Source organism: Calypte anna, chromosome 17 (assembly GCF_003957555.1).
Source record: "Calypte anna isolate BGI_N300 chromosome 17, bCalAnn1_v1.p, whole genome shotgun sequence".
Taxonomy (NCBI): Eukaryota; Metazoa; Chordata; class Aves; order Apodiformes; family Trochilidae; genus Calypte; species Calypte anna.
The window spans coordinates 4,194,504-4,218,755 of record NC_044262.1 but is presented as its reverse complement, the minus strand read 5'-3'; the positions used below and the strand labels follow the sequence as shown (position 1 = coordinate 4,218,755).

General features: G+C 49.7%; 2 protein-coding genes across 4 annotated transcripts in view; one reads left to right on the top strand and one right to left on the bottom strand.

The window, feature by feature from the left end:
- Nucleotides 1-1,276: 1,276 nt before the first annotated feature.
- NAIF1 (nuclear apoptosis inducing factor 1) lies at nucleotides 1,277-5,125 on the bottom strand. The gene is made up of 2 exons (XM_008491517.2): nucleotides 4,316-5,125; nucleotides 1,277-3,634 (listed from the first exon to the last, which is right to left on the bottom strand). Exons 1-2 carry the CDS (start codon nucleotides 4,824-4,826, stop codon nucleotides 3,171-3,173), a joined length of 975 nt encoding a protein of 324 aa, XP_008489739.2. The 5' UTR covers nucleotides 4,827-5,125; the 3' UTR covers nucleotides 1,277-3,170.
- Nucleotides 5,126-5,673: 548 nt separating this feature from the next.
- SLC25A25 (solute carrier family 25 member 25) overlaps nucleotides 5,674-24,252 on the top strand; it is a 26,082-nt gene continuing 7,503 nt past the window's right edge. Inside the window, exon 1 of one of the 3 annotated variants that reach the window (XM_030461515.1) lies at nucleotides 5,674-6,102. In XM_030461515.1, the coding sequence (XP_030317375.1) occupies nucleotides 5,797-6,102 (306 nt within the window). In that variant the 5' untranslated portion in view covers nucleotides 5,674-5,796. Of the gene's footprint in view, nucleotides 6,103-16,599; nucleotides 16,978-22,318; nucleotides 22,627-24,252 lie in introns of those variants that run through there. The other 2 variants (XM_008491413.2, XM_030461516.1) reach the window with 2 other exon arrangements.

Here is a 24,252-nt window from a genome sequence, read left to right as displayed (position 1 = left end):
AGAAGCAAGCAGGATTAGCAAAGGTCTGGGTGACAAGGGTCTGGGACCACCCTGGCAGGGCTGAACACTGGGCTGGACACTGCTGCAGCCCAGGATCCCCACACCTTGCCCCGTTGTGCAGTGCCATCTCCTGGAAGGCTGTGCCTGAGCTGCACACAGAGCTTTCTTCCTGCAGCATCTTGGCAGCTGCTACTCCTTGCTGCAGAGCTCATTTCTGATCCACCAGCTCTCCCACTGAGACTTTTTTTCTTTCTTTCTTCTGCAGGTATGAAGGATGCTGCCTGGTGCCCGGCCACTCACCCTCACCTCTCAGGTACCCTGCAACAGAACATCCACCCATGGCTCTTTCCTGCTGCAGATACTGAATACCAATCACTGGGTACAAAAAGAACGGTTGAGGAGCACGAATCAGGCATTGGAATGGGCTGCCCAGGGAAGTAGTGGATTCCCCATCCCTGGAGATATTTAAAGAGAGACTGGATGTGGCACTGAGTGCCATGGGCTGGGAACTGCAGCAGGAGTGGATCAAGGGTTGGACTTGATGATCTCTGAGGTCCCTTCCAACCCAGCCCATTCTGTGATTCTATGATCTATAGATGTTACTCCTCAGCTTATGTTCTGCTTGGGGACCCCTTCCTTGTAAGTGCCCTGTTTACCTGTTTTTCCTGTTTTTGACTTAAGGGACTTTTTTCCTCTCCCTCCCCAAATTTGATGACCTGGTTGTGAGCAATAGCCAAGCCCCTCATCATGGTGCTCACCCTGTATTTAAGATGTTGCTACATCTTTTCTAATGAGACAAAAACGCATACACGGAACTGGCTGAATGCTGCTGGCTTGAGTAAACTCTATATATATCCCGAAAAGACAAGAAAAAATGGGCGGTTCCGAGGGCAACACCTTTACTCCTATGAAACAGTAACACAGCTCCTGCTTAGTCACTGAAAAAAACGCACACTGCAATTTACAGCTAAAGGTTGGTACTTCAGCCATCAATCCAGACCATTGTGGCATCTACTGAGCACTTGGGAGATGAATATAGCTCAGTAACCATCATAGCCAGTTAAATAACTGGTGCTCCAAGGTAAGGAAAGCTGTGATTTGAAAAATGACCATAATTATGTAAATACAAGGCCACAAAGTGCACAAACAAGAGAAAAAGCTACCATGACACGTGGCTGCTCACAGCTTTCTGTGGCCTTTTCTCAGCCAGGATTTTGTGTGGTCCTGATCTCATTTCCCCCCTGGAACATGCTGATGAATGGCAACAGCCTCTTTACCAAAAACATATTTTTTATTAAAATTTGTATTTGTAAAGGAGAGATCGTTACAGAAATGAGGTAAACCAAAACATATGACATAGTTCTCACTTTAAAAATAAATCTCAGCTGCACAGTTGGTTTAATTCCATGAAGTCTGAGAGGCAGAGTCAGGTGAGGGCTCCTGATGTGACAGCACAGCGAGAAGATGTGGCTGATGCTGCTCTGACTCAGAGCTGGGGTGTCAGTGCTGAAGGGTCAGGAGCCTTCCAGGGGCTGAACCCTTCTTGCTGGGCTGTCCCTTTCTCTTCCATCAGATCTGGAGATGAGAGGAGGTGAGTGAAGACCAGACACAGGCAGCAGCAGCCTCTCCACCTACTGCTCCAACCAAGGTCCCTTGTCAGCATCCCCCTCATAAAAGGCTGGGTAAAGTTTTAATTTGATTGTGCAAATTCACTTTCTCATCAGTTGTTTCTCACCATGGCTCAGCCCTGAAAGCAATTTAAGAGCAAGCAAATACCAGCCCTGAAAAATGTCCATTTCAAAATAAAACCTGGCAAGCAACAAGCCTGTTACATGTGGCACACGTTGCAAGGTACGAGGAGAAGAATTATGCTTCCTTCTTTTTTTTTTCTCCTGAAGTTTGCTTCCATGCACACACAAGTGGACCTTTCTTTTCACCTAAAAGTTTATGAAATTACTGCAAGCCTGTGAGACTCACATTCAGCATCCTGTGAAATGAAGCTTTCTCACTGAGGACCCAGCCTGAACACCTCAAAGGAGAGAGAAGTGGCTACAGATGTTTTACCCTGTACAACAGTAAGGAAATAGTGAGGTGAACCTCAGCCCCCTGTCTCAGAATGCCCCCAGAAGCCAGCTAGCAAACTGACAAAGATCAGCTGTGCTTGCTTCCAGCTCCTAACAAGAACAGGACAAACACCACCCCCAGCAGCACAACCAAGAACTGCTCCAAAATTCACCCAACCAGCAGCTACCAAACTCCTGAGTGTTGGGAACTGCTGTGTGGCTGGAGGGGCACTGCAGGCCAGCTCTGCTTTGATGGATGGAGGTATTAGAGAGGTGACAAACTATGCAGATGAGACAGAGGTGGAGTTTCACCTGCTACACCCAACTGAAACTCATCTAGGTCCTTGTGCATTACTCCACAGAGCCAGGTAACACATTGCTCCTGATCTGTATCCCAGGAGAGTATCTGATAACAAGGACATGAATTTTTCATCACATTTGCCAAGTTTATAGTGAAATTTCATGACTGCACGCAGACAGAGCACTATTTTAATCCCCTTTATATCCTCAGGGGATGTGATTGGGATTTAAACTGTGCTGGTGCTGGTCTGTGTGGGCTGGATGTCCAGATCCATGAGCAGGATCCTTACTTGTTACCTGGTTTTACCAGATCTGGTGCCATGTTTCCAATAAATGCTTTCAGCAGGAGCCAGAAATGCATTCACTGCTGTGCACTAGGGTTTGGGATAACTGTACCTTGCCAGATGCAGGACTGTGATATCACAATGAGACTCACCAGCTTAGAAGTCAGTTAAAGGCTATAGATCTCGAGAGAGTTGTCATACTCATGAGAGTTTTTTCCACACAGAAATAAAAAAATAACTGTCTCTTTATATATATATATATATATAAATCTATTATTCAAGGAACTAAAGCAACTGATGTTAAGTTCCTGTCTTATTATACATCCTGCTATGGCTCTGTATGATGAGTCTGAAAAGGCAGATTAGCATGAGATTAGCAGAGGAAAAAAAAGCTGTTTAGGCTCAGCAAGACTCCAAGGCAAGCTGCTTCACATTGACCAGAGTTAGCACCCCTCACTCCCACTGTCCCCCAGCAGCACAGGCAGGGTTTTTTTTCTGAGAGAGAGCCATCCCATCCTTCCTTTCACTGGATCAGGCCATCCTGCTGCCCCGTCTGGCTGGGGTCAGCAGTGACTGATGGGCTGGGTGTGTTGCTCTGCAAAAACCGACGGAAATCCTTGATCATGGGGCGCAGGACCTGGATCAGGGCACTCAGTGCTGCCTGTGTCCCCTCCATGGCCTGGGCCTGGCGCTCCTGGGCGCACGCCTGCACCTCCTGGGAGCGACGGATCATCTGGAGCAAATCATTCTGCTGCTCCAGGTGCTGGGCAATCTCCTTGACGTGCAAGTTGGTCACTCGCTGCTCCTGCAGGAGCTTGGCTGAGTTCAGAGCAATGCGGCTCTTCAGCTCCTGGGGCTTGGCAGCCACCTCGTGCTGGTGGGCCATCATCTCCAGAGGTGCCTCCGTGGTGACCGTGGTGGGGGCTTCGGTCGTGCAGTACTCCACAACTCCATCTTCCAGGCTGTGGTACGTGGTCTCTGCTGGAACTGAGAACAAAGGGCAGAAAGGGGGTAAGAAGGAGCTGAGATATAATTTTTATCTGTGTGACTGTTCAAGGAGTATCAGAGGAACACTGCCTGCTCGGTGAGATAACACCCAGGGAACAGCAGTGCACAGAATGGCCTAGTTAAGTCTGCTCCACCCACACTTGAGCTTCCTTCTAGACTGTACAGTCCAAAGGAATTGGACATGCCTTATCTGTCCAGACAAAACAATTTCTCAAACTCCAGCTCAGAACAATCTTTCCCAGTGGCATTAACCAACTTACATAAGGGCAAAGACAATACCCAGAATGGCACTTGTCAGAAGGACAGCTGCTCTTTGGGGCAGAATGAAGATTCAGCCTTGGAGATGTTTTATTCCCCCTGCTTTGGTCCCCAGAGAGGGGTACTAAACAATCTCCAAGGTGCAAAGGATATGGGCTTCCCTTGTTCTTATGGCTGAGCCCAGCTACCAGAGCTGACTGATAGGTGCATGTCATGCAGCCAGTCCCACACAGCATGAGGACACACAGGGAATGGCATTTTCATCACAGACACGCAGAGGAGGTCTTTCTGCTGGAGCTTTCCTGCACAGGGCTCTAGACCTCCTCACAGTGGGGGAGCCAGGGCCCCTTGTACGACCTTCCTAATTCAGCACAGAGCATCTTCAGCAGGTGCAGCACTCACTCTGGGTCAGGGTGACCGTGGTGGCTGACGCAGTGATGGGGATCTCGGTCCCGTCACCTGCAGTGCAGTCCCCACTGGGCAGACTGATGATGGTGGCTTCCCCCAGGAGGTTGCAGATGCGTTGCTGCATGGGGGTGAGGATAACCGGGGCCGTCGCACTCCCCGTTGGGTCTTCACCCTCGGGCCCGTTGCCGTTGCCGTTCTGGCTCTCGCCTCCCCCTTCCATGGCAGCCCGGACCTGGGCCACTTTCCGTCGCACCTCGGTCTTCAGGTCCGACCACTTCTTCTTGACCTCGGGCAGCTCCCGGTGGCAGGTGGCGACGGCGTTGACGCGGCGCAGGATGTCGTGCCAGGCGGCGGCCTTGGCGGCCAGGGGCACCCCTGCGTTGAAGTGGTTGATGAGGAGGTGCTTGCCTCGCTCCAGCTCCTCCACGATGATCTCCACCTCCCGCTCCGAGAAGTTCATCTTCCGCTTCTTGGCTGGGGGCGCCGGGGGCGACGCCATGGCCATGAGGTGGGGTGATGGCGGGGGTGGCTCTGGGGGGCACCTGCAGGCCAAGGGGGGCCGAGCGGGCCCAAGGGGGGCCTGGGGGATGCTGGGCAGGGCCGAGGGGCGGCAGGGCCCCCCAGGCCTGCTCACCCCCGGGACCGGGGACAACAGGGGGGCCCCGCGGCCCCTCAGGGCCCGGAGGATTCCTTCCCCCCCTGCTCCCCCCTTGATACCGCCAACGATACGCAAATTGCGTACCGCAGCCACCCAGCAAACCCCGCTCAACGGCCTCCGCCCTGCGACACTGGCGTAATGGCTTCCAGAATCAGCCCCCTTTCCCGCCTCGCCTGATTGGGCAGCGCGCCTGTCCGTCAGGTGTAAGTCCAGCCTCCCGCGGGCAGCGTCGCGCTGTGATTGGCCGCCCTCGCTGCCCGTCCCGCCTCCCCGCTGGTCCCAGGCCACTGAGCCTGCGTCAGGCCCAGCCCCTCAGTTTCCCCGCTCTACTCCCATTGGGTGTTTCTCCCGCCCGTCAACTCGGAGCGCCCCCGGCTTTGGACGCTACCGGATCCGAGCCACGTCCGTCAAGCTCAAAGTGCCTTCGCTCCGCGATCTGATTGGAGGCGGTGCAGCTTTATCCCTGCCTCCCCCAGCCCTTAACCAATGGAATCCTATCCAGGCCTCTCGTCCCGCTCCCTCCGGACTCGCTGATTGGTGCAGACGAAGGCGTCCCCTTTGACAGGCAGCACGCAGGGGTCTAGGGCGTGGTTGAGGGCGTGTCGGCTGACGCCAGAGTGCGGGGCGCTGCCATTGGTCGGGTCGGGGAGTCACGTGGTGCCGGCGGCGTGTGGCGCGAAGGCGGAAGCGCCCCGTGTCGGCTCCGGGGGCGGAAGCGGCGCCATTTGCCGGTGCCGGGGGCGTGAGGAACGGGCGGCACCAGCACCAGAACCACCAGCACCACCAGAACAACCACACCGCCAGCACCACCAGCACCATGCCGGGAGCGCGGCGCTCGCTGGCTGCCCCGGTGGTGAGCGGCGTTCTCTGCCCTTGCGGCTCCCACCGGGCTCCCGGCACGGCCCCCGGCTCAGGGGCGGAGGGCGGCGGGAGCAGCGGCGGGAGCAGCGGCGGGAGCGTGGGCTCCTGCGGGCGGGCTCTGTGCGAGGCCTCCGAACAGGACCGGCGGCTTCGCGCCCTCTTCCAGAAGCTCGACGTGAACCGCGACGGCGCGCTCTGCATCCACGACTTGGCCGTCGGTCTGGGCCGCCTGGGGCTGCACCGAACCGAGCTGGACCTGCTGGTGAGGGGCGGGAGGGGTCCGGTGGGGCAGGGTGGGGCCGGGTTCCAGACACAGCTTCTTTGGGTGAGGGAGGGTCCGCTGTCCCTTTCACCCTCTTCCATACCCTTCTCTGCTCCTGGTTCCGTACCGCGGGGCTCGCCCTTTCCAGGACCGGGATCTGGGTTCTACGGACCCGTTAAGGGCGTCTGGGCCGGGGGAGAAGAGCCGGGAGGTCGGTGGTGGCAGCAGGAGCTTGCTGGGTGCGTGGGTGCCGGGGCAGATCCGCTCCTTGGGGCGTTTTGGGGGGGTTCCCCTGCAGCATCCCCGCTGACTGCACCCGGAGAAACGTCCTGGTCACCACCTGTAGGCGGGTAGGATGTAAACTGTGGAAATCTGAGACCGAAAACTTGTGTTTTAGACAGGAAGAACCGTCAAAAAAAAATCCTCTTCCTGCAGGTGAAGGGTGAGGAAGGGTGCGTGCTTACTGACACTTGTGGAAAGCTTTTTGGAAGGAAGAGGTGCTGGGAGGCTGGCGAGCACTTTCATTGTGTTGTGGCATTTCCTCACATGAGCCTGTTGAGCACCGTGTTGCTGCTGCTCGGTTTTCTTGCCCAAGATGGCTTGTATGAACCCTAAGGGCTTTAAAATATCTTAAAATGCAGGAAGGCTGCATCTGTGCAGGTTGTACGTGGAGTATGTGAAACACAGAGCTCCTGGGCTCCTACCATGAGAGCTGTGGTCAGGTTCTCTGTGTGGTGCTGTTCACTGAGGGTTCTGGGCTTCAAGGGTCAGCGTGATGTTGCTCTTTATTTAACTTTAATTACTGCAATTTATATCTGGAATGGGCCTGTCCTCAGTGCAGTTTGTCCCTGCAGTTGCTGGTAGTTTTTATTCAGGGCTGTAAAAAAGCTGAATGCCCTGGGAGGATGGCAGATAAACACGTGGGTGCAATTTGGGATGTGCCATGTGCAGGGAGGAAGAAGAGTTAAAGGATAACTCCTAAATCACTGGAAAGACATCTGCTTCAAGTGGCACTTCTTCCCATGTCCCTGTTCTGGGAGTGGTGCCCCTATTTATTTGAGTGCTTTAATGACATTTGTCTCCCCTTTCCAGAGCTGCTTGCTCCTGTCTGACTTTGAGTCTCCACTATCTTAATTTTTTATCATAAAATCATAGAATTGGCTGGGTTGGAAGGGACCTCAGAGATCATCAAATCCAACCCTTAATCCACTCCCACTGCAGTTCCCAGCCCATGGCACTGAGTGCCACATCCAGGCTCTTTGGAAAGATCTCCAGACACGAAGAATCCACTACTTCCCTGGGCAGCCCATTCCAATGCCTGAGCACCCTCTCCAGAAAGAAATTCTTTCTAATCTCCAACCTAAACCTCCCCTGGCACAACTTGAGACCCTGCCCTCTTGTCTTGCTGAGAGTTGCCTGGGAAAAGAGCCCAACCCCCCCCTGGCTCCAACCTCCTTTCAGGGAGTTGTAGAGAGTGATGAGGTCTCCCCTGAGCCTCCTCTTCTCCAGCCTGAACACCCCCAGCTCCCTCAGCCTCTCCTCATAGGGTCTGTGCTCGAGTCCCTTCACCAGCCCAGTTGCCTCCTTTGGACCTGCTCCAGGACCTCAATCTCCTTCCTGAGCTGAGGGGCCCAGAACTGGACACAGTTGCTTTTTGTTGGTTTTGTTGCTTTTTGGTTGGCATCTTCCTTGCTCCTTTAGAGGATGAGAATTCTTTGGCAGTGAGGATCTTGTGAGTGGTTTAGTTGTGCTGTTTCTAAAAATAACATTAGTGCCATGGTGATTTCCTGCAGTGTGCATTTGGGGAATGAAACCTGATTATACCCTGGAAATCAGCTGTGCATGCCCTGTGAAATGCTGACCTGCTGCCACCCCTGGGTGCTGAATTTCTTACCTCAGGCTACATTCTTGCCCACCAGAATGTTCTGTGCTTACACCTGCATTCCTGCCTCCATTTGCACTCCCTTTTCTTCCCAGGCATGTTACTCAATCCAGCCTGATGCTCTCTGCAGAAGGAGGATGCACTGTGAAACAAAATGCATTTTCACTTCTCAGCAGTTTCTTTGCTCACCACGTTGAGGGAGCAGCCAGGAGGAACCATTCTGCAGGGCCTGGAACTGTTCTGCTGGAGGGAAGCACTGTCTGGATGCTGCTTAACAATCCTGTCTTTCTGCTGAGACCCTTGTCTGTCTGTATTGTTTCCTGACCCTTTGCTTCCTCTTCCTTCTCTTCCTCCATGCAGGAAGCTGCAGGTTGGATGAATGGGGTTTGTGAGGCATTGTTGGTGTTGCAGAGCATCCCCTCCAGCAGTGCCCAAAGTGCCCGTTCAGAATGAGGATGCAGAGTTCAAAAACTCTTGAAACAGCCCTGAAAGAGCTGACTGGAAATTTCTGCATTGTGTCATTTTTAGGAAAACCAAATAAACTTCCTGTTTCCCAGGCAGTTCTATTAATAACTCTTTTTTCTGCCCCATCCTTAGCTAATAGTGGCATCTTGATGCTGGGGATAACTGATGTGAAGTCATGCTGGAGAGAAGTGCTTACGTGTCAAGATGAAAGCATTTCTGATGTATTGGACATGGTGTTTGGCAACTGATTTAGGCATAAATCACGTGGATTGCTTGCAATTGTAAATTACTTGGTAACTTTTGTTTTTCCTTCCATGCAACAGTACACTTGATAAGGGTGTTGCCTTCTAAAGTTTGGGAGACAGATGGAGAAAATATTAATGCTCATAATGTGAGGGTGAGTTGCTGATCTCCCTGCTTCAGTAGGCTAAAAGTCCTTGTGGTAACAATACTAGTTTAGGGCTGCAACTTGAAAAGAAAATGGTCAATATATTGGCACCTTCAGTGCTTGGGAGTCCTCACTGAGATAAAACCCTTTGTAGAATTCTTGGAAAATTGCTGCCTTCTGCTCTAGAGGTGGCCTTCCATGGCAGGGTGGGAGAAGAGATTGTCCTCAGATGTCCTTTGAGGTGGAATTTGCTCATGTAAATGGTACATTTTTTTTAACTCATGTTGTTGTCTTTAAAGCACTTGAGGAGTACAGTGTGCCAGATCAGTCAGCATGTCCAGGAAACCCTTGTTTGTGCAGGCTGGCGTGAAGCAATTCACATATTTCACTTTGCTTGAGCAGTAAAGTGATAACCACGTGAAGAATTTTTAAGGGCTTTCTTGTTCTACTCTGTAAAGGAATAGTCTGGTTCTGGGCAATTACATCCACCACTGGAACAGTCCATCTCCTCTTACTGCTGCTTTCTTGCTTCTCTCATTAAAATACTGACACAGACTTGGGGGGGAGCATCAGCTCCCATGCTGCTGAAACCACACATTTGTTTTCACCACCTCTTCTTTTTCACCTGCTATCTCCTCTTTCATCTCCAAGTTCTCAGTGTCCAAACTCCCACATGAGTTCTATTTTTCATTTTTCGTGTGTGGCAAGAAAGCATAACTGCACTGCTGCAGCCAGGCTCTTTGCTTCAAGCTTTTCCTCTGTGTGCCTCTGCTTTTTACCTGCATGTCTCAGCCTCTTCCAGCTGTTGGAGAGCACTGCATCTATGCTGTTCTGGGATAGCTGGTAAGTTAGCTCTATAGCAGGTGACTCCATGGATGGATTGAGAAACACTTTCTCTGGTAGCAGCTGCAAGCATAAAAAGGTTTAATCTTATTTCTGATCAATACTTGATCTTCTGTCATAACATACTTGAATTCTTCCTTTCAGGGTCTTTATTTCTGTAACTATTTTTTTCTCCCATCCTTTTGACTACTCTTCACTATACTATGTGTAAGGTACTATAATCTCGTTACCTTTAATGGGCAGAGGAAGCAGGGAATCTTTTCTGTGTGCTGCATTCACCTTTTTTCTATTCACAATCATCTGGTAAAGGAGCACCTGAGTTTTCATTGTTGATGATAAGAAGTTATTTCAGAAGTTTGTTTATGATAATAAGAGCAAAATTCTAATAGTGTTCTGTAATCTGTCTGAATTATCGCTCCAAACTGTACCCATTTAGATAGAACATCTTTATGGTTTGTGTCTCTGGAATCCTGCTGGGGCAGTTGTGGAGCTTTTAGCTCTGTAATTCATCGTGAGGTGTTGAGCAAGGCTTCCAGCCCTATCAAACAAATAAAGCAGTGTTAGAGTTTGAAATTCCCCTTGGTACCTTTCCTTCTGTTGAAAGGCATTTTCCAACAGCTTCTCAACCACCAACATCCTGACTAGTCCCAAGGAACAAACTTGGATACTCTGAACCACTTTAACACAAGGTGAAACTGCTTTCAAGAACATGTTAAATATGCATTTATGTATAATGTGTGTTAAACTAGCCACCAAAAAACAGTATTTGGTGAGGAGTGGAGGCCTGTGCTTGACCTTTGTAAGTTATGAAATGCATGGTTTGACAAAGGCCCTGTTCTCATGCTCTTGGGAAACCTGGGGCAAGAGCAGGGCTGTAGGTCAGTGATGTAGTTGTAGATAAAGCCTTGAAATCTGTCAGAAGTGGGCGAGTTGGTGTGAATTCTGTTTGGTTGTCTTCTCTGACTTAGGCACCCAAATGAACTCTTTGTAATCAGTCAAATGAGTTCCTGAGAGCTGCTGCAAAGGCTTTGAGAAGAAATACAAGGCCTGGCTTTGGCAGAAGCAGACTTCTCAGTGGAGTGTTGGTTATTAATAGACTTGGCCAGCAGCCTCCTAAAGTGAGAGCTTTGCTGGGCTGGAGGTTGTGCTGTGACAGGGAATGGCAGGGCTGGCACTCTGGCTGCCTTGTGTCACTGCCTGGACCCAGAGCTCATACAGAGAGGGATGCTGGAGGCTGGGGAATCTTGCACCATGGTGGTGAACACCTTCACTCACACTTGGTCTCTGGTTGTCAGACATGTCTGAGTGTGATAAATGCTTTGAATTGGCCAGGCATGTCCAGTGTGATCAGAGGGGTAGATTGGAAGTGATAGGTGCAGATATCTACAAGAGATTCTCACTCTTGCATAAGTTTACCTTGCATCTAAACAAACCATTGTGGATTAGGCAAGCATGGCTGTATGTTCATGTACATAAAGGGCCTGGCAGATGACTCTTGAGAGATGCAGTCTTGGGATGTTCTCCCAGGATTGATTTTTGTACAGCAAACTGGAGCAGCCTGGTGGGTGTTGGGTTTATTCAGCTTAAAGTGTTGTCCTCTTTGCAGTGATAATGACACTGGCTGACCTTTGTGAGATGGAACTTCAGCTCCAGCGTATCAATTTTAAATGTCAACGTAGTGAGAGTCTTTCTTGGAGAAGGGCATCCTGCATGTCACTGGCATGGTCTGGCAGTGTTATGTTTCCTGCAGGATGGTGCAAATTCTGAGCTCTGTAGTGAAGTGAATGCCTGCAGGATCCCCAGAGCCTGAGGGAAATGAAGCAACAAAAATGATTCAAAGCAACTGGTGGAATATGCACTGGAGTTTTGGTCTTTCCACACATGTTCTGTGCAGTGTCATTTAATGATTGCGTTTAGAGTAGTGGAAAATGTCTCTCTATCCTCATCTGCATTAGATTAATAGTCAAGATTACTGAAATAAAGACAGGTTAAAACCCCATACAATACAGAACTTCAGTAAACTTATTGCTTCTCTTTTTTTTTTTTTTTTTTTTTAAGAAACACAACTGGTGATGAATGTCCTGAATGGTGAGGAGAACCCTTAAATGGTTGTGAAATGATAAAATGACATTAAAGTCATAATAAGGATTTGGTCTCCTATTCTGGAGCCCTACAAAGCAGTGATGCTGCAGTTCTGTGCTCTGTTCCATATATTACAACTTGATGTGATGTTGGGAGGTGGAGAAAGGGAGGCATTCTTTCTTTTTTTCTTTTTCTTTTTCTTTCAGACCTACTTGTAGGGAATGGTAAAGGAGTCTTTGTTCTTGTTCATGTCCTGTTGCTATATTTGTCCCTCTGAATGTGGGACATGAGCACACTTTAATGACTGCCCAGACTTAGGGATGAAGTGTAGCCGTGATCCTCTAGAAAGGCAGCAGCAATGTCTTCATTTCTGAATTGTGTGGAGGCTGAGGGGGGTTCTGGCAGTTGCAGCAGCTGCAGAATTCTGTTACAGTGGAGAATTCTGCTGTAAGAGAAATCACTGAAATTTTTAGATCATGAGTTGCTTGGAAAGGCCAAGCTGTTTGGTATGTGAAGCTGCATCATTTAGCCTCAGGAGAAGAGGGGCTGTGTGAGAGCAAGCCTGGGCCTGGGCTGCTGCAGGGCTCTTGTTTCTCACAAGCTTTTCTCCTGGTTAACTTTCCAGTGCAGCCAGCAGCTGCTTTTTAAATTTCTGAGTAGTAAGGATGCCCTTGGCCAATCCTTTTTTTTTTTTTTTTTTTTTGTGTGTGATATGGTATGACCTCAGTGGAACTTGCTGTTCTGGGTTTTGGCTTTGTGTTCCTCCCTGGCCAGCTGGCTCTGTGTTTGGCACTGGCTGTGGTTGCCTTAATACAACAACTGGAATAGCTAATAGCTTGTGCCAGTGTTCCTGGGTTTGTAGCATTCACTGAGCTATGCTGTGTCACCTTAGCATATTAACATAGCTGAATGTCACTACACAGTTTAATTATTTAAGCAGCAGTGGCCAAGAGGTTTAGAATTTTATGGTGTGTTGCAGGGTTAACTTTGTCTCTCTGCAAAGCAGGAAGTATTTAACGTTTTTATCTTTCAGAAATTAAATTCCAAAAGACAAGAGACAATAGATGGAGCGATGCTGGTCCCTGCTGGGCGGGCTGGGTGCTATCTCTGGGTGCCACGTGTGTAAGCAGTGCTCCTGGGGACCTCCCAAAAGGAGATGTTGAGTCACTGCTCGGTTCCTGCGGGGTCAGCTCAGGAACTGGAGATGGTGACCGTGGTGACAGCTCTTCCTGAGCTGGAGGAGGAGAAGGGTCATTGCTCCCAGCACATTTCCCTTCCCTTCCCTCTGCCCTTCTTCCTCTTCACCCCTCCTCTTGCATTTTTTACACGTTAGGTAGCTGTCTGGTGAGGAAGCTCACATTCTTTCTGGAAAACGTTGTGCAGTTACTCAAAAGCCTCCTAGAAGCCTCCTTAGAGCAGATGGGCTGGCTCTGAATTTCTCCCCGGTACTACCAGGCTGAAGAGAGCAAGTGCCTGTTGGAAAACCAGGGTTTCAGACTCAGCAGGTATTAAGATGTGGCCTGCATGGTGTGGCTGGAGAGGATACCAGATACTTTGGGTTTACAGCTTCAAGCAGAACTTAGCTCTGGCAGCTCGCAGTGTGTAGGAAAATACTGTTTTAATTAAGCAAAACACGTCACTTTCTTGCTCTTCCCTTTCTCCTTTGCCTCAGTTTGGGTGGATTACGCGACTTTATTGTCAGCTGCCCCTCGGGCTATCTAATGCCCATCCATTTTGGTGTTGTAGGATCTGAGGGCAGCTGCCCCAGGCGCCTGCTGTCCGCAGTGACGGGTGTGCTGGCCAGGAGCCAGCATTCAGATCAGTCCTGGTGCTCTTCTGCCTTCAAAATCCTGGCTTGGGTTCATGGAAACAGCTGGAACTGGAGGGCTGACTGTCTCCTAATGAAGCCTGGGTCGAGAAAGCTGTTTCACTGTGACTGAGGTCTTATGATTTCTAGAAAAAGCGAATTTTTCCTCATATATATATATATAAAATTTATTTTTTTGTTGTTGTTCTTCCATCAATACCTATTTCATGGTATTATTGCATCTTTTCTTAGATATGAATGATTTGCTTTGTGGTGTTGTTGGTAGGTTACTTTCCTACAGAATCCCTCTAGGAGCAGTTCTCTTGCCTCCAGCTATAATCATCTTGCTGTTACTAGGTTTAGTATTCTGACCTAATAAAATTCCCCACTAGCTAAAAGAAAGGTGGTTTCTTTTGGTGTTGGTTTTTGTTTGTTTTTTTTTTCCCTAAATATGATTAGAGAAGTCTGGTTTTGAGGAGCTGTGTGGATTATTGCAGTAGTAGAATTCCTCTGAGGTTTCCTCTAGTGAGGATAAAGGCCAAGGAAGTGGTGTTCAGTCTGGGCTTTGATTGAACCCCGGGCATGTAATTTCTTGCACTAATTATTGTTTTAGTACAGAACCTCTGCATGAGCAGAGTAACAGAGGGGCCCTGTCCTGTGCACACCACTGAAGCTAATACAGTGCAGAGGAACTGTAAGGAACAGTGTCAGATAAGGTCAGATGGTTTATGGGTCTTTGTGTGTGGCAGCCCAGCACTAAGTGACCACTGAGGACAATTCCCAAGTCCCACTCAGGTGCTTTCCTTCTATACTGTGGCTCTGTAGGCTGTGACTCCAGTGGCCTCTCCACAGGCACTTAGGTTTTCTTGGACCCCAGCCATGAGCAGCCTCAGGTGGCTACCCCAGCAGAAGGCTCTGATTTTTGGCTGGGTTCATGATGTTGTTGGAGGAGCACAGGAGCAAGGTAAGTGCAGAGCTGATGTGGATGTGGGGGGTGACCCCTTGTAGTGGCAGAAAGCTTCGGATCAGTTACTGCTGCTTGTGGAACAACAGCCTTAGGCAAACACAAGCTGATGTCCCCAGTTCAGAAAATGCTTTGTTCCTACTCTGGCTTGAGAGCTTAGAAGCTTTCAAATGCCATGGTAGAGGAATCACTGCATTTTTGAAAGTCGTTAAACTTCTGTGCTTGTAGTTGTGATGACTGCCAGCAGCTCAGGGTAATCGAGGCATGATACAAATGCCTGAGCCTGAGCTTCTGAGTTCATCTCAACCAGAACTGGACTCAGAGGGGCAGGGCTCCGCCAAACCCCCAGCCCCATTACTGTCACTGATTTTTTTTTCTTTTTTTTTTTTTTTTTTTAGTGTCAAGTTTTAAAGTAAAAAAACCTGTTGCATAAGGTGTGTAGACCTTATGATTAAACAGCATTTTTTTCTACTTAAGTAATTACAAAGTATTTGCAGAATTCTTTTTTTAATGTGATGTTTCCTATGTGCTTGTGTCTCTTTTTCCATTGCTTAGGTTGGTAAAGGAATTCAGCATTAGCAAGTTCTCAAGTATGATGTTTAGTGTTCTTTCTCTGAAATTTATTGGCAAATGGGCTACTTGCTGTCCTTCCCAGGTTTTGGGTTGTGTTTCAGTATCTAGTATCTGTAAAACAGAAGTTTCCTACAGTCTGTCACTCAAAATTCAAAGCCCTCTGCTCACTGTGGACCTTGCTGTGGGTAGGGAGCCTTGGCTGATGGAAGCTGTGGTCTGTACTGAGTCTGCATGTTAAAAACTGTTTTCTTGTGGAAAAGTCAGTTTGTATTTTAGAAAGCAAGGCATGCAGTGCCCTCTGTCTGCCGATGCAAAAGGCTGGCAAGAATCTAGGGCTACCTAGTGAGTTGTTGGTGCTCTAACATGGAAAATGAGGCCCGACTCCATCCTGTAGTGCCTGACAGATAAGGGCTGCCCGGTTCCACCAGGGTGGGTTGGTTGATGCTTCTGGTGGTGCCCTGGTCAGGAGGCTGATAGCGATCAACCTGTGGCAGCAATGGGAAACGTGGTCTGTTTTGTAGAAATCCAGGCCATACCGTGTTCTGTGCCGATATATTGATATTTACTTGTAGCCCAGCTCTGCCCGATCCTACCCCTGATTGTGTGGTTAAAGGCCCCTTCAGCAGAACCCCTCCTGCCTCACTAATCGCCGACAGCTTAACCACAGGGTGTTAGATCTTAGAGATGAACCGCTGGGCAAGCGCTGTGCTCGCTGCCTTGTGCTGGAAGCCACAGGACAGCAGCACAACGCAGCACCCGGAGCCATCGTAGTGACGGATGAGGCCATAATGGCGCCGGGAGAGCGGGCGCAGCTCGAGGTTAATTCAGGCAGGGCTGGGAAAAGCCGGCTCGGCCCCGCAGAACCATCTGCTGCCCCGACAAAGAGCTGCTCCCGGCTCTATGCGCTCCTCCTGGGACTGCCCTGCTCTGCCCGGTTGCCCGGGGTAAGCGTGGCCGGTACCGGTGATGGGTCGGGCGGCCCTGTGGGGATGCGGGGTCGGGCGGGCCTGCGGGGATGCGGGTTCGTCCCTGCGGGGATGTCGGGTCGGGTCGGCCCTGTGGGGATGTTGTTGGCAGTGCCGAGGGCGCGCTCCCGGCCGTCTGTGCGCGCTGCCGTGGTGAGGAGCAGCGCAGTGTTGGGAGCCAGGATTGGTCGGGCACTGCTGCAGTGGGGACGCAGCCCGGGTGCTCAGCCTGGGCTGTTGGGAATGAGCCGGGACGCGCGGGTTAATTGGCGGCTCTGAGAAAAGCGTCTCTCGGACAGGTTCATTTTTAGCTTTTCCTCTGAAAAGCGCAGCGTCTCGGCTCCTCTGCCCAAGCCGTCTCCAAAGCTCCGCGTCTCGGCTCCATCCGTGTGCCAGAGCTCTCGTGCTTTTGTCCGTTGCCATCAGATTCCTGAGGCTCGGGTACAATGAGCTGCTTGTCAGGCCAGGCACGACTGCAGTAGCAGCAATTTCAAAAGGCAGGAAGCGTCTGCAGGAGCGGTCTGTAAAGAACCCGAGCCTGTGGAGCCGCTGGGCTGATCCTGCCGCTGCCGTGCCGGTTCCCGGCCCGGGGGGTGCTCGGTAGCGCAGTCACAGGCTCGGCCTCGGGGCAGCTCCCGGGGGTGCTGGGTGCCCCTGGCCGGGATGCTCGCTGGAGCAGCGATGCTGCAGAGCCTTTGGCATTTTCTGTCTAGCTTCCTTCCCAGGGCCACATGCCAAGGTCCTGCAGATGAAAAAGAGGATGAGGCCAGAAACACCACCCCACTTCCAGGCCTCGGGGAGAAAGGGCCAAAGATGCTGGGGAAGCCACAGGACAGAGGGACTGATCCCACTGAAAGGAGACCAACTATCCTACTGGTGGTTGGACCCGCAGAGCATTTTCCAAAGGTAACGGGATATCCAGGGGCCTGAGGAGGGGTTGGTGCACATGACAGTGAGTGTGGGGTCTGCTGAGAGCAGGGGGTGCTGCAGGTGGAGTGGGTGAGGAGCTGGGGGGAGGTGCATGTGTGTGTATTTTATGGGGGGGGGGGTGGAAGAAGAGGAGAAGGGAGCAGGGTCCAATGTGTGGCTGATAGAAGGGAAATGTGGGGGAACCAGGGGAATGTCTGGGAAAAGGGGAGGTGATGTAACCTCTCAGACGTGTTTAAAAGAGGAAAAAATGCTGTTGAGGGGCAGGGGGGAGTGTGGGGGCCTCCAAGGTTCCTGGGGAACTTTTAGGAAGCCTGGTAAGGCAGGGAATGATAATGCAGGTTAGTGGTGAGTCCTACCCCTGCACTGGAGACCAGCAGAGGATCATATATAATCTAAAATGTTCTGGAGTCAGTCTCTGGTAATTTGGCAAGCCTCTGAAAAAATCTAGCATGTTATAAGCAAATGAGTAGCTGTCTGAATGGCACAGTCCGGAAGAGAGGAAAGCCTATCCCTGGGGAGTGGGTGGCATAAGGGAGAGTGTGAGAGCTGTGTGAGGATGGGAAGTTCCCGGGGGCTGGGAGAGTGGGGAGGTGGTGGGTGCACACAATTGGTGGAGAAGAAATGGTGAGGCTTTGTCTGGGGGGAGGCAAACAAAAGCTGCTTAGTTTAGTGCCTGGGCTTTAGCACAGTGCTGGCTGACTGCAATTCTGGTTTCTTTTTTAATGGGGAGGGAACTCGGTCTCTCCTGAGGATTCTGCAGTCAGCTCTGACCACACGTAGTTTAAGACCAAGGGTGTGACCTGGGATCAGGGGAGAAAGAGTTAGACATAACTCCTGCAGCAGAGATAGGGGTGTGTGATTCAGCTTATTTGACAGGGAATTGGGCATGGTAGTTGCTGTAAGCTTTCTCTCTAAAATGGGGGATGAACAAGCTCAGGTTGTAAAGGGGATGAATATCCTTGCTGCTGCAGTTTTCAATGGGAATAGGCAGGCTGGTGTTTTGCATTCAGGGGAGCAGAAGCCACTCCCTGGCTGAATCAGAAGAAAAAATCTGCAGGGACTTTTGCCTTCATCACCCTCGTTGGCAGTTAGCACTGTGCATCCTCTTCAAAAAGAGGAGAGTGTGCATTTTGAGAAGGAGAGGACTTTTGTGCACAGAGGTTGAAGAAGGACAGAGGCTCAGAACTGAAGGAGGCTGTGATGAAAATCTGGAAACTGTAGGGCTGAAAATCCCTGGTGTCTTCCAGGGAACAATGGTCCCTCAGTCAGGGAGAGCCCATCTGCTTACACCTGCAAATGAAGCTTTCTCTGAGAGCTGATACCAATCTCCTCTTTCCTGTGTGACCCTGGGAAGTTTTGCTGCATAGGAACTCCAAAATTGGCAAATGGAGAAAAACCTAGAGGGATAAGGATGTGGTAAAATGCAGTTATTGCAGGTTAGCAAGTAACTGCCCATCTGCTAGGAGGTTGTGACTGTGTAATTTTAGCCTGCCCTGACTGTAAAGTAAAAAGCAGCATAAAGCTTTTCTGTTGAGGATTATGCAGATATGTTTTACCTTGCAGTTCAGGCTGGCTAATACTGCACCAAGCTGTCCTGGCTCAGCTGATGGATGGTGACTTGCTAAGCTGCAATGACTTGTTTGTGCTTGATCAGATATCTGTGTCCTAATTACCTGTCTGAAGGAGAAGGGTTGCAAAAAGTCTCACACAGCCTTAGGGATAGGTTAGAAACCACTGTGAGCAAACAATGTTATTTGGTGTTTAAAGAAAATATGGGGGGGAAGTGGCTTTTGTTCTCTGCCACTGAACATCTGTGACCTTGAGAGAATCTCTTGGCTTGTATGTCACTTCATGCTGTAAAAACACCTGTAACTAGGTACTTGCTAAAACCACAAAATATCACACCTGCTACTTGGGTTACTGTGAGGAATTTATATGTATTCATAAATTTGACCTGAGGTGCTTCCTAGCCCTGGCTCTTCAATCTACACATTGTAATTGGTGTATTTCTGCTCAGATGCTTGAAGGTAATGATTTCAACATGAGGCTGTTTCTGCAGGTGTTGGGAGAAAAACACTTGATAGCAAATGGGATGTGTTGGCCTCTGGGTGTGTGTACACAGGAGAGAGGTCTGATCTGCCCTTGATGTCACCATATGGACTTGTATCTTTGGATCTGTGTGTTGTCAGGGAACAGGTCACCTTTCCTGGTTACCTTTATGTAGTGTTGTCTGCCTTCCTGGGCTCTGTCCTTCCCCCTGCACAGCTTTGGCTGGCTGCAGCTCTTTGTGGGGGTCTCTTAAATTATTAACTCCTCTCCTTCATACACTTGACACTTTGTGCTTTGTGAGGACTTTCTGTACTGTACAATTAATTATAAGCTAGTTTCCAGAAACAGAAAAATTGCAAGTCCAGTGAAAACATAGAGCAGTAGTGGTTCTCTCCCTGGCCCAGGGTGTGCTCAGAAAGCTGTTCTGCCTGTGAAGGAGGATGTTAGTTGCGTGACTGTGACGTTCACTGGAACTTGATATTTTTAGAGACTTTTTTTTTTAGCAAAGTAAATTCAAAATTTATCAGCATACTTTCCTGCTCCTTGTATGGCTGCATCCTCCCATCCTTTGGGAGGTATGTCCTGGAGCTGATGTAGTAAACTGGTGATGAAGCAGATGCCTGGAAGAGTACAAATGACTTGGAAAGCATTGGAATGGCAGGGTGTTGAAACTGGTAACTTGTGCAGCAGTTAAATAAGGATGAAATACTATAAATAAAATGGACAATGAGTTTGCAGCTTCCTTGATGGAAAGAAAAGTGAACCTTTTATAGTGAGAAGACAGACCCATCAACTGCTCCCTTTAGCAGAGAAGTGTATTAGCTAGGCTGGCTTCTTATCAACCAAAAATGTGTAGGTCCAGCTCTGGCTTCACTGGCAGAATTGGCTAATGGAAGAAGTATCAGGGAGGAGTGACTTGAAATTGGTTTGATCAGGAATAGGCAGTGCTAATGAGGGATGTACTGTCCAGAGGGAGCCCTGGGGTGGTTGCATGGCTGCAGGGGCTGGGGGAACAGGACCTGGGCTGAGACTTGGGTCCTGACCTCCTATGAGTTATGTTCAAGCAGTAAAGATCCCTGCAGCTTTGGAGAGAGATCTTCCTTTTAAGCTCTTCTAGGTTTACTGGGATTCTTTTAGGTGAAATCTAAATACTTGTTAATGCTTGTTTAAACTTCCTTTGTCATTATAACCAGAATTACTGGTATAAACTTCATTCCTAATCTGTCTTTCCTTATTAGCTTGCTGTCCTGTAATTAATACCCTGCTTAAAATCAGCCTTCTTAGCCTCATTACCTTTTTCCTTTCCTCTGACGTAGGTAGTAGGCTTTTTATTCCTAAAATGTGCAGATTTTGCCTTTTGTCTCTGGCTGCCAACTCTAGGCAGACTTTATTGGGAAAATCTGCATCATGTTGGCATAGCAACTGAGCTGCCAAGCAGCTATAATAGTGATGCTTGGCAACTCGTGGGAAGGACTACGGAGGATCTTAAGGCTTGGTGGAGGAAAGCTGAGTTAGGTTTGTCCACTTACTACCTGGAGCTGGGCAGGAGCTGCTCACCTTGCTCAGGCTGCTGAAGGCCTCGGTGTCTGCCCAGTGATGTGTGGTGTTGGGATGCTGCTCGGTGTTGGTGTGCATGTAGTGAGCTGCTGCAGCTGATCTTTAAGAGGATCTGGAGGCCCTGAGAAGATCCTGTTTTCGTGCAGAGAGACGTCAGCAGGGAGTAGGTTAAGCCTGGTTAGGTAACGTGGCAGTAGTGCCATGGTAGGTGAGGTGATGGCATTGGAGGTCACCTTTCTCAAGGGTACTGAGTTGCTGAGGGTTGTGATTTATTAAGCTTTATATTAAAAAAAAAAATTAAAAAAAAATCTTTGAAATAAAGCCCCAGATTAAATATTCCAGATTGGTGTGGTTGACATGCAGCTCCACAAACAGCTTATTACAGACCTTGGCTTTTCTTTAAACCTAAATGACAAAACACCATGGTGAAGACGTAAAGGATCCTTGGGCACCAGGATCTGAGGAGGGCAGTGCTGGATGGACTTTGCACTGGCCTAGCTGTGTAAACAGAGCAAACACAAGATGTTGCTGTGTCTGCAGTGGGGGGAAAGCTGTTAGCTGCTCTGGCTTAAACCAGTTCAGCAAACATGCTGTGTGACTTCGAGTGCAGCAGAATTACAGTGCTTTGCTTCTTGGCTGTAGGTGTTTGCACCTTCCTTGTACTTCGATGAACATCAAGACTATAATTTTATTTTTAAATTCATATTAGCAGTCAGTAATTCCATACCAAGCAGTATCATTACCTGCTGTGCTTATTTGGTACTCTCACTGTAGGTGTTATCCCGTTCCTCAAACCCCACTAAATCCTCAGAAGGCTGGAATTGTATTAACATGAAAGGATGCACGTGCCACACTCTGTCTGGCCTGGCCTGCACCTGATGGAAGCTCAGGAACTCACAAAGGGGTTAAATTGTAAATAGTAGAAACTGGAAAATGTTCTGCCCAGGTCACTTCTTACAGCACACATCTGACTGCAAGGGGTAGTTGGTGATGGAAGAGGAGGAAGAACTCTTAAGCTGCTGTAACTGCTGTGTGGATGCATAGCTGGGAGGCTTTGAAGCAGCTGGGGCTGTTTTGAAGCCTGCCCTTGATTTTGGTGGTTTTTTTTGGTATTTGGCACAATGACAAACCTTCTCCACAGGTGTTGTTGTTGCCTGTGTTAGTGATGCTGAGTGCTGCAGAGGGGAGAGATGTTGGTGTGCAGGGGTTGCCTGCTCAGAGCTGGCACAGATCTTGGAACCAAAGCCAGTGACACAGCAGAGAAACCGTATAATAAAGTGGAATTTCCCAAACATGTACAGAAACAGTAAGGGGCTGGCATCCCACTCTTGGCTGTGTTTTAGAGGAAGAATTTTGGGGAAGAGGAGGACAGTGAAAGTCCTCCAGTGTTATATGGTGGGAGAGGTTCTGATCCAGACTGGTCCCTACTGTGTTGTGTGTGTGTAAATCCCCAGAGGGGTGAGACCAGGCCAGAAGGTCTGGTTGGATGTAAGAACAGTGAGTGTCTTGGCTGCTGGCCAAAGCCTCTTGGGTTAAGAGGCGCCGGGTAAGAGTTAACTTGTGGTGAGCTGATGTAAGGTCCCTGGGCTCAATGGGATGGGGGTGTTGAGCAATGGCAACTCACGTGTGTCTGGCTGGCAGCCGGGTGGGACTGTACAGCCACTGCCTCCCTTTTAAGTAGAAGGGCAGGGCTTGCAGAGCCAATCCCACCGGAGCCGGCTTTGCTCATAGGCGTGTGTCATGAGACTCGCTGGCATTTCCTTTCCACTACCGACTGAAATTAGCTGAGGGGAATCACTCAGTTTAACTTCCCTTCCCGGTGAGGTCTGAGCAGGGCAGCTGAGTCTCGGGCTGAGGAAGATGCTTTGTCTTTGCCTCTACGTGCCAGTGTTCGGGGAGTCACAGACAGAGTTTGAGTACTTTGAGTCGAAGGGGCTGCCGGCTGAGCTCAAATCTATCTTCAGACTCAGCCTCTTCATTCCTTCCCAGGAGTTCTCCACCTACAGGCAGTGGAAGCAGGTATGGCCCTGAGGGAAGAGCGGGAGGGAATGAGCTCTGGAGAGGGGTGGTCTGTACCCCCCTCCCGAGTGGCTGCTGGCAGGGGAACACATTCCCAACATCTCTTGTTGTAATAGCTGGCTCCAGCATGGACACCTTTCCCCTTGGCAGGGCTTGCTGAAGCAGCATGGAGTGGGCTTTTTTTTCTTTTTGATTCTTTCAGTTTGAATTGGATGAGATCTGAGTGCCTCTAAAACTGTTCTGAAGAGAAAAAGAGGTTTTCCAAACTGTGGATGGATCTGTGTGGCTGGTCTTCTCAAACTCAGCACTCCACATCCGTTTCCTTTTCCTCCTCCTCACTCCCTTCCTCATGCCCCCTTCCAGGGGAGGTGTGTACTCTGCAGGTCTGGCCCTGGGAAGGGGATCAGGGCTGTGCTGGGAGCTGAAGGATGGGCTGAGCTCAGGGAGGTTGTGCAAGAGCCTTTCCCGTCACTGCGGATGGGAGATGCACCACCTCCCACTGCATCCCAGCCCTTCCCTTCCCTTGCTGCTTCTGGTGTGATTTTCATGGCCAGGCTGTCAAGAGCCCTGAGAGCTGATTGTTGGACAGCAGAGCTGGGTGGGCTTTCTGCTCCTTTGTGCAGAGGTGTGAATGGGGAGTGTAGCAGGCTCTAAGATGTGTGGGGTCCCAAGGTGAGCTGTGTGTTAGGCAGATGACCACAGAAACCTCTGCAGCCAGCACAGCTGTTGATGAGCAGTTCTGTCCATGGAGATTTCATATTTGTTGTAGAGGGTGAAGAGCTTCAGGCAGGAATATTCCCAAGGCCAGGTTGGATGGGGCTTGGAGCAACCTGATCTAGTGGAAGATGTCCCTGGCCACGCACAGGGGCTGGAAATAGGTGACCTTTAAGGTCCCTTCCAACCCAAACCATTCCATGTTTCTGTGGTTTGTTTGTATTTCTGGAGAAGATGCTGGGAGTGTGGCTTTCTCACCCTTCACCTGTGTTGCAGTTCACTGTTCCACAGTGTGCAGCATTTTTGCTTTGTGATGCTGGAGGAGGGGGCTCAGCAGAGCAAGGCAGCTCTGATCACTCATCCCACACCTCTGTGGGTATTAGGGGCATGCTGAGAGCACAGCAGCAGCTGCACAGTCACATCTCTGTTACAGTACCTCTAAATTATTACTGCCTGTCAACTGGTTGGGGGTTGCCACTCAGAGGGAAGCCCTGATTCAGCTGTTGAAGGCCAATCTCCTGGCCTGCCAGGGGTGTCGGACTATCTTTAGCCCACAAGTTGACTGTGGGATCATAATCTGAACTTTACAACAGTCATATGATAAATTGCAGGTTAAGAATAGTGGGCACACCTTAAAGGTCAGGGCAGCTGGCACAGCACTTTCTTATTTAAGTTTCATAAAATGCTTAAGAGTAATCCCCATAGCATTAGGGCTACAGTGACAGGACTTGGTGAGGCAAGAGAATTTCATGGTGAAGTTTTTAGTATTGAAGTCACTTAATGGCTTTGAAACAAAGGCTCATGAAGGGGACTGGTGCTCTTAGGCTGAGGAAATACAGTAAACCTGTTTGCCTGTTACCTTTGAAGCTTAGATACTGAACTGAGTCTTGGTGAGCAGAGGGTTAGCCTGGT

What these genes read in the sequence shown, in the direction of transcription:
- NAIF1 (XM_008491517.2), bottom strand. Translation starts at nt 4,826, where the DNA reads ATGGCCATGGCGTCGCCCCCGGCGCCCCCAGCCAAGAAGCGGAAGATG. An exon ending in CACGGTCACCCTGACCCAGA is followed by an intron (nt 3,635 to 4,315) that starts GTGAGTGCTGCA and finishes CTTTGTTCTCAG; the next exon opens with TTCCAGCAGAGACCACGTAC.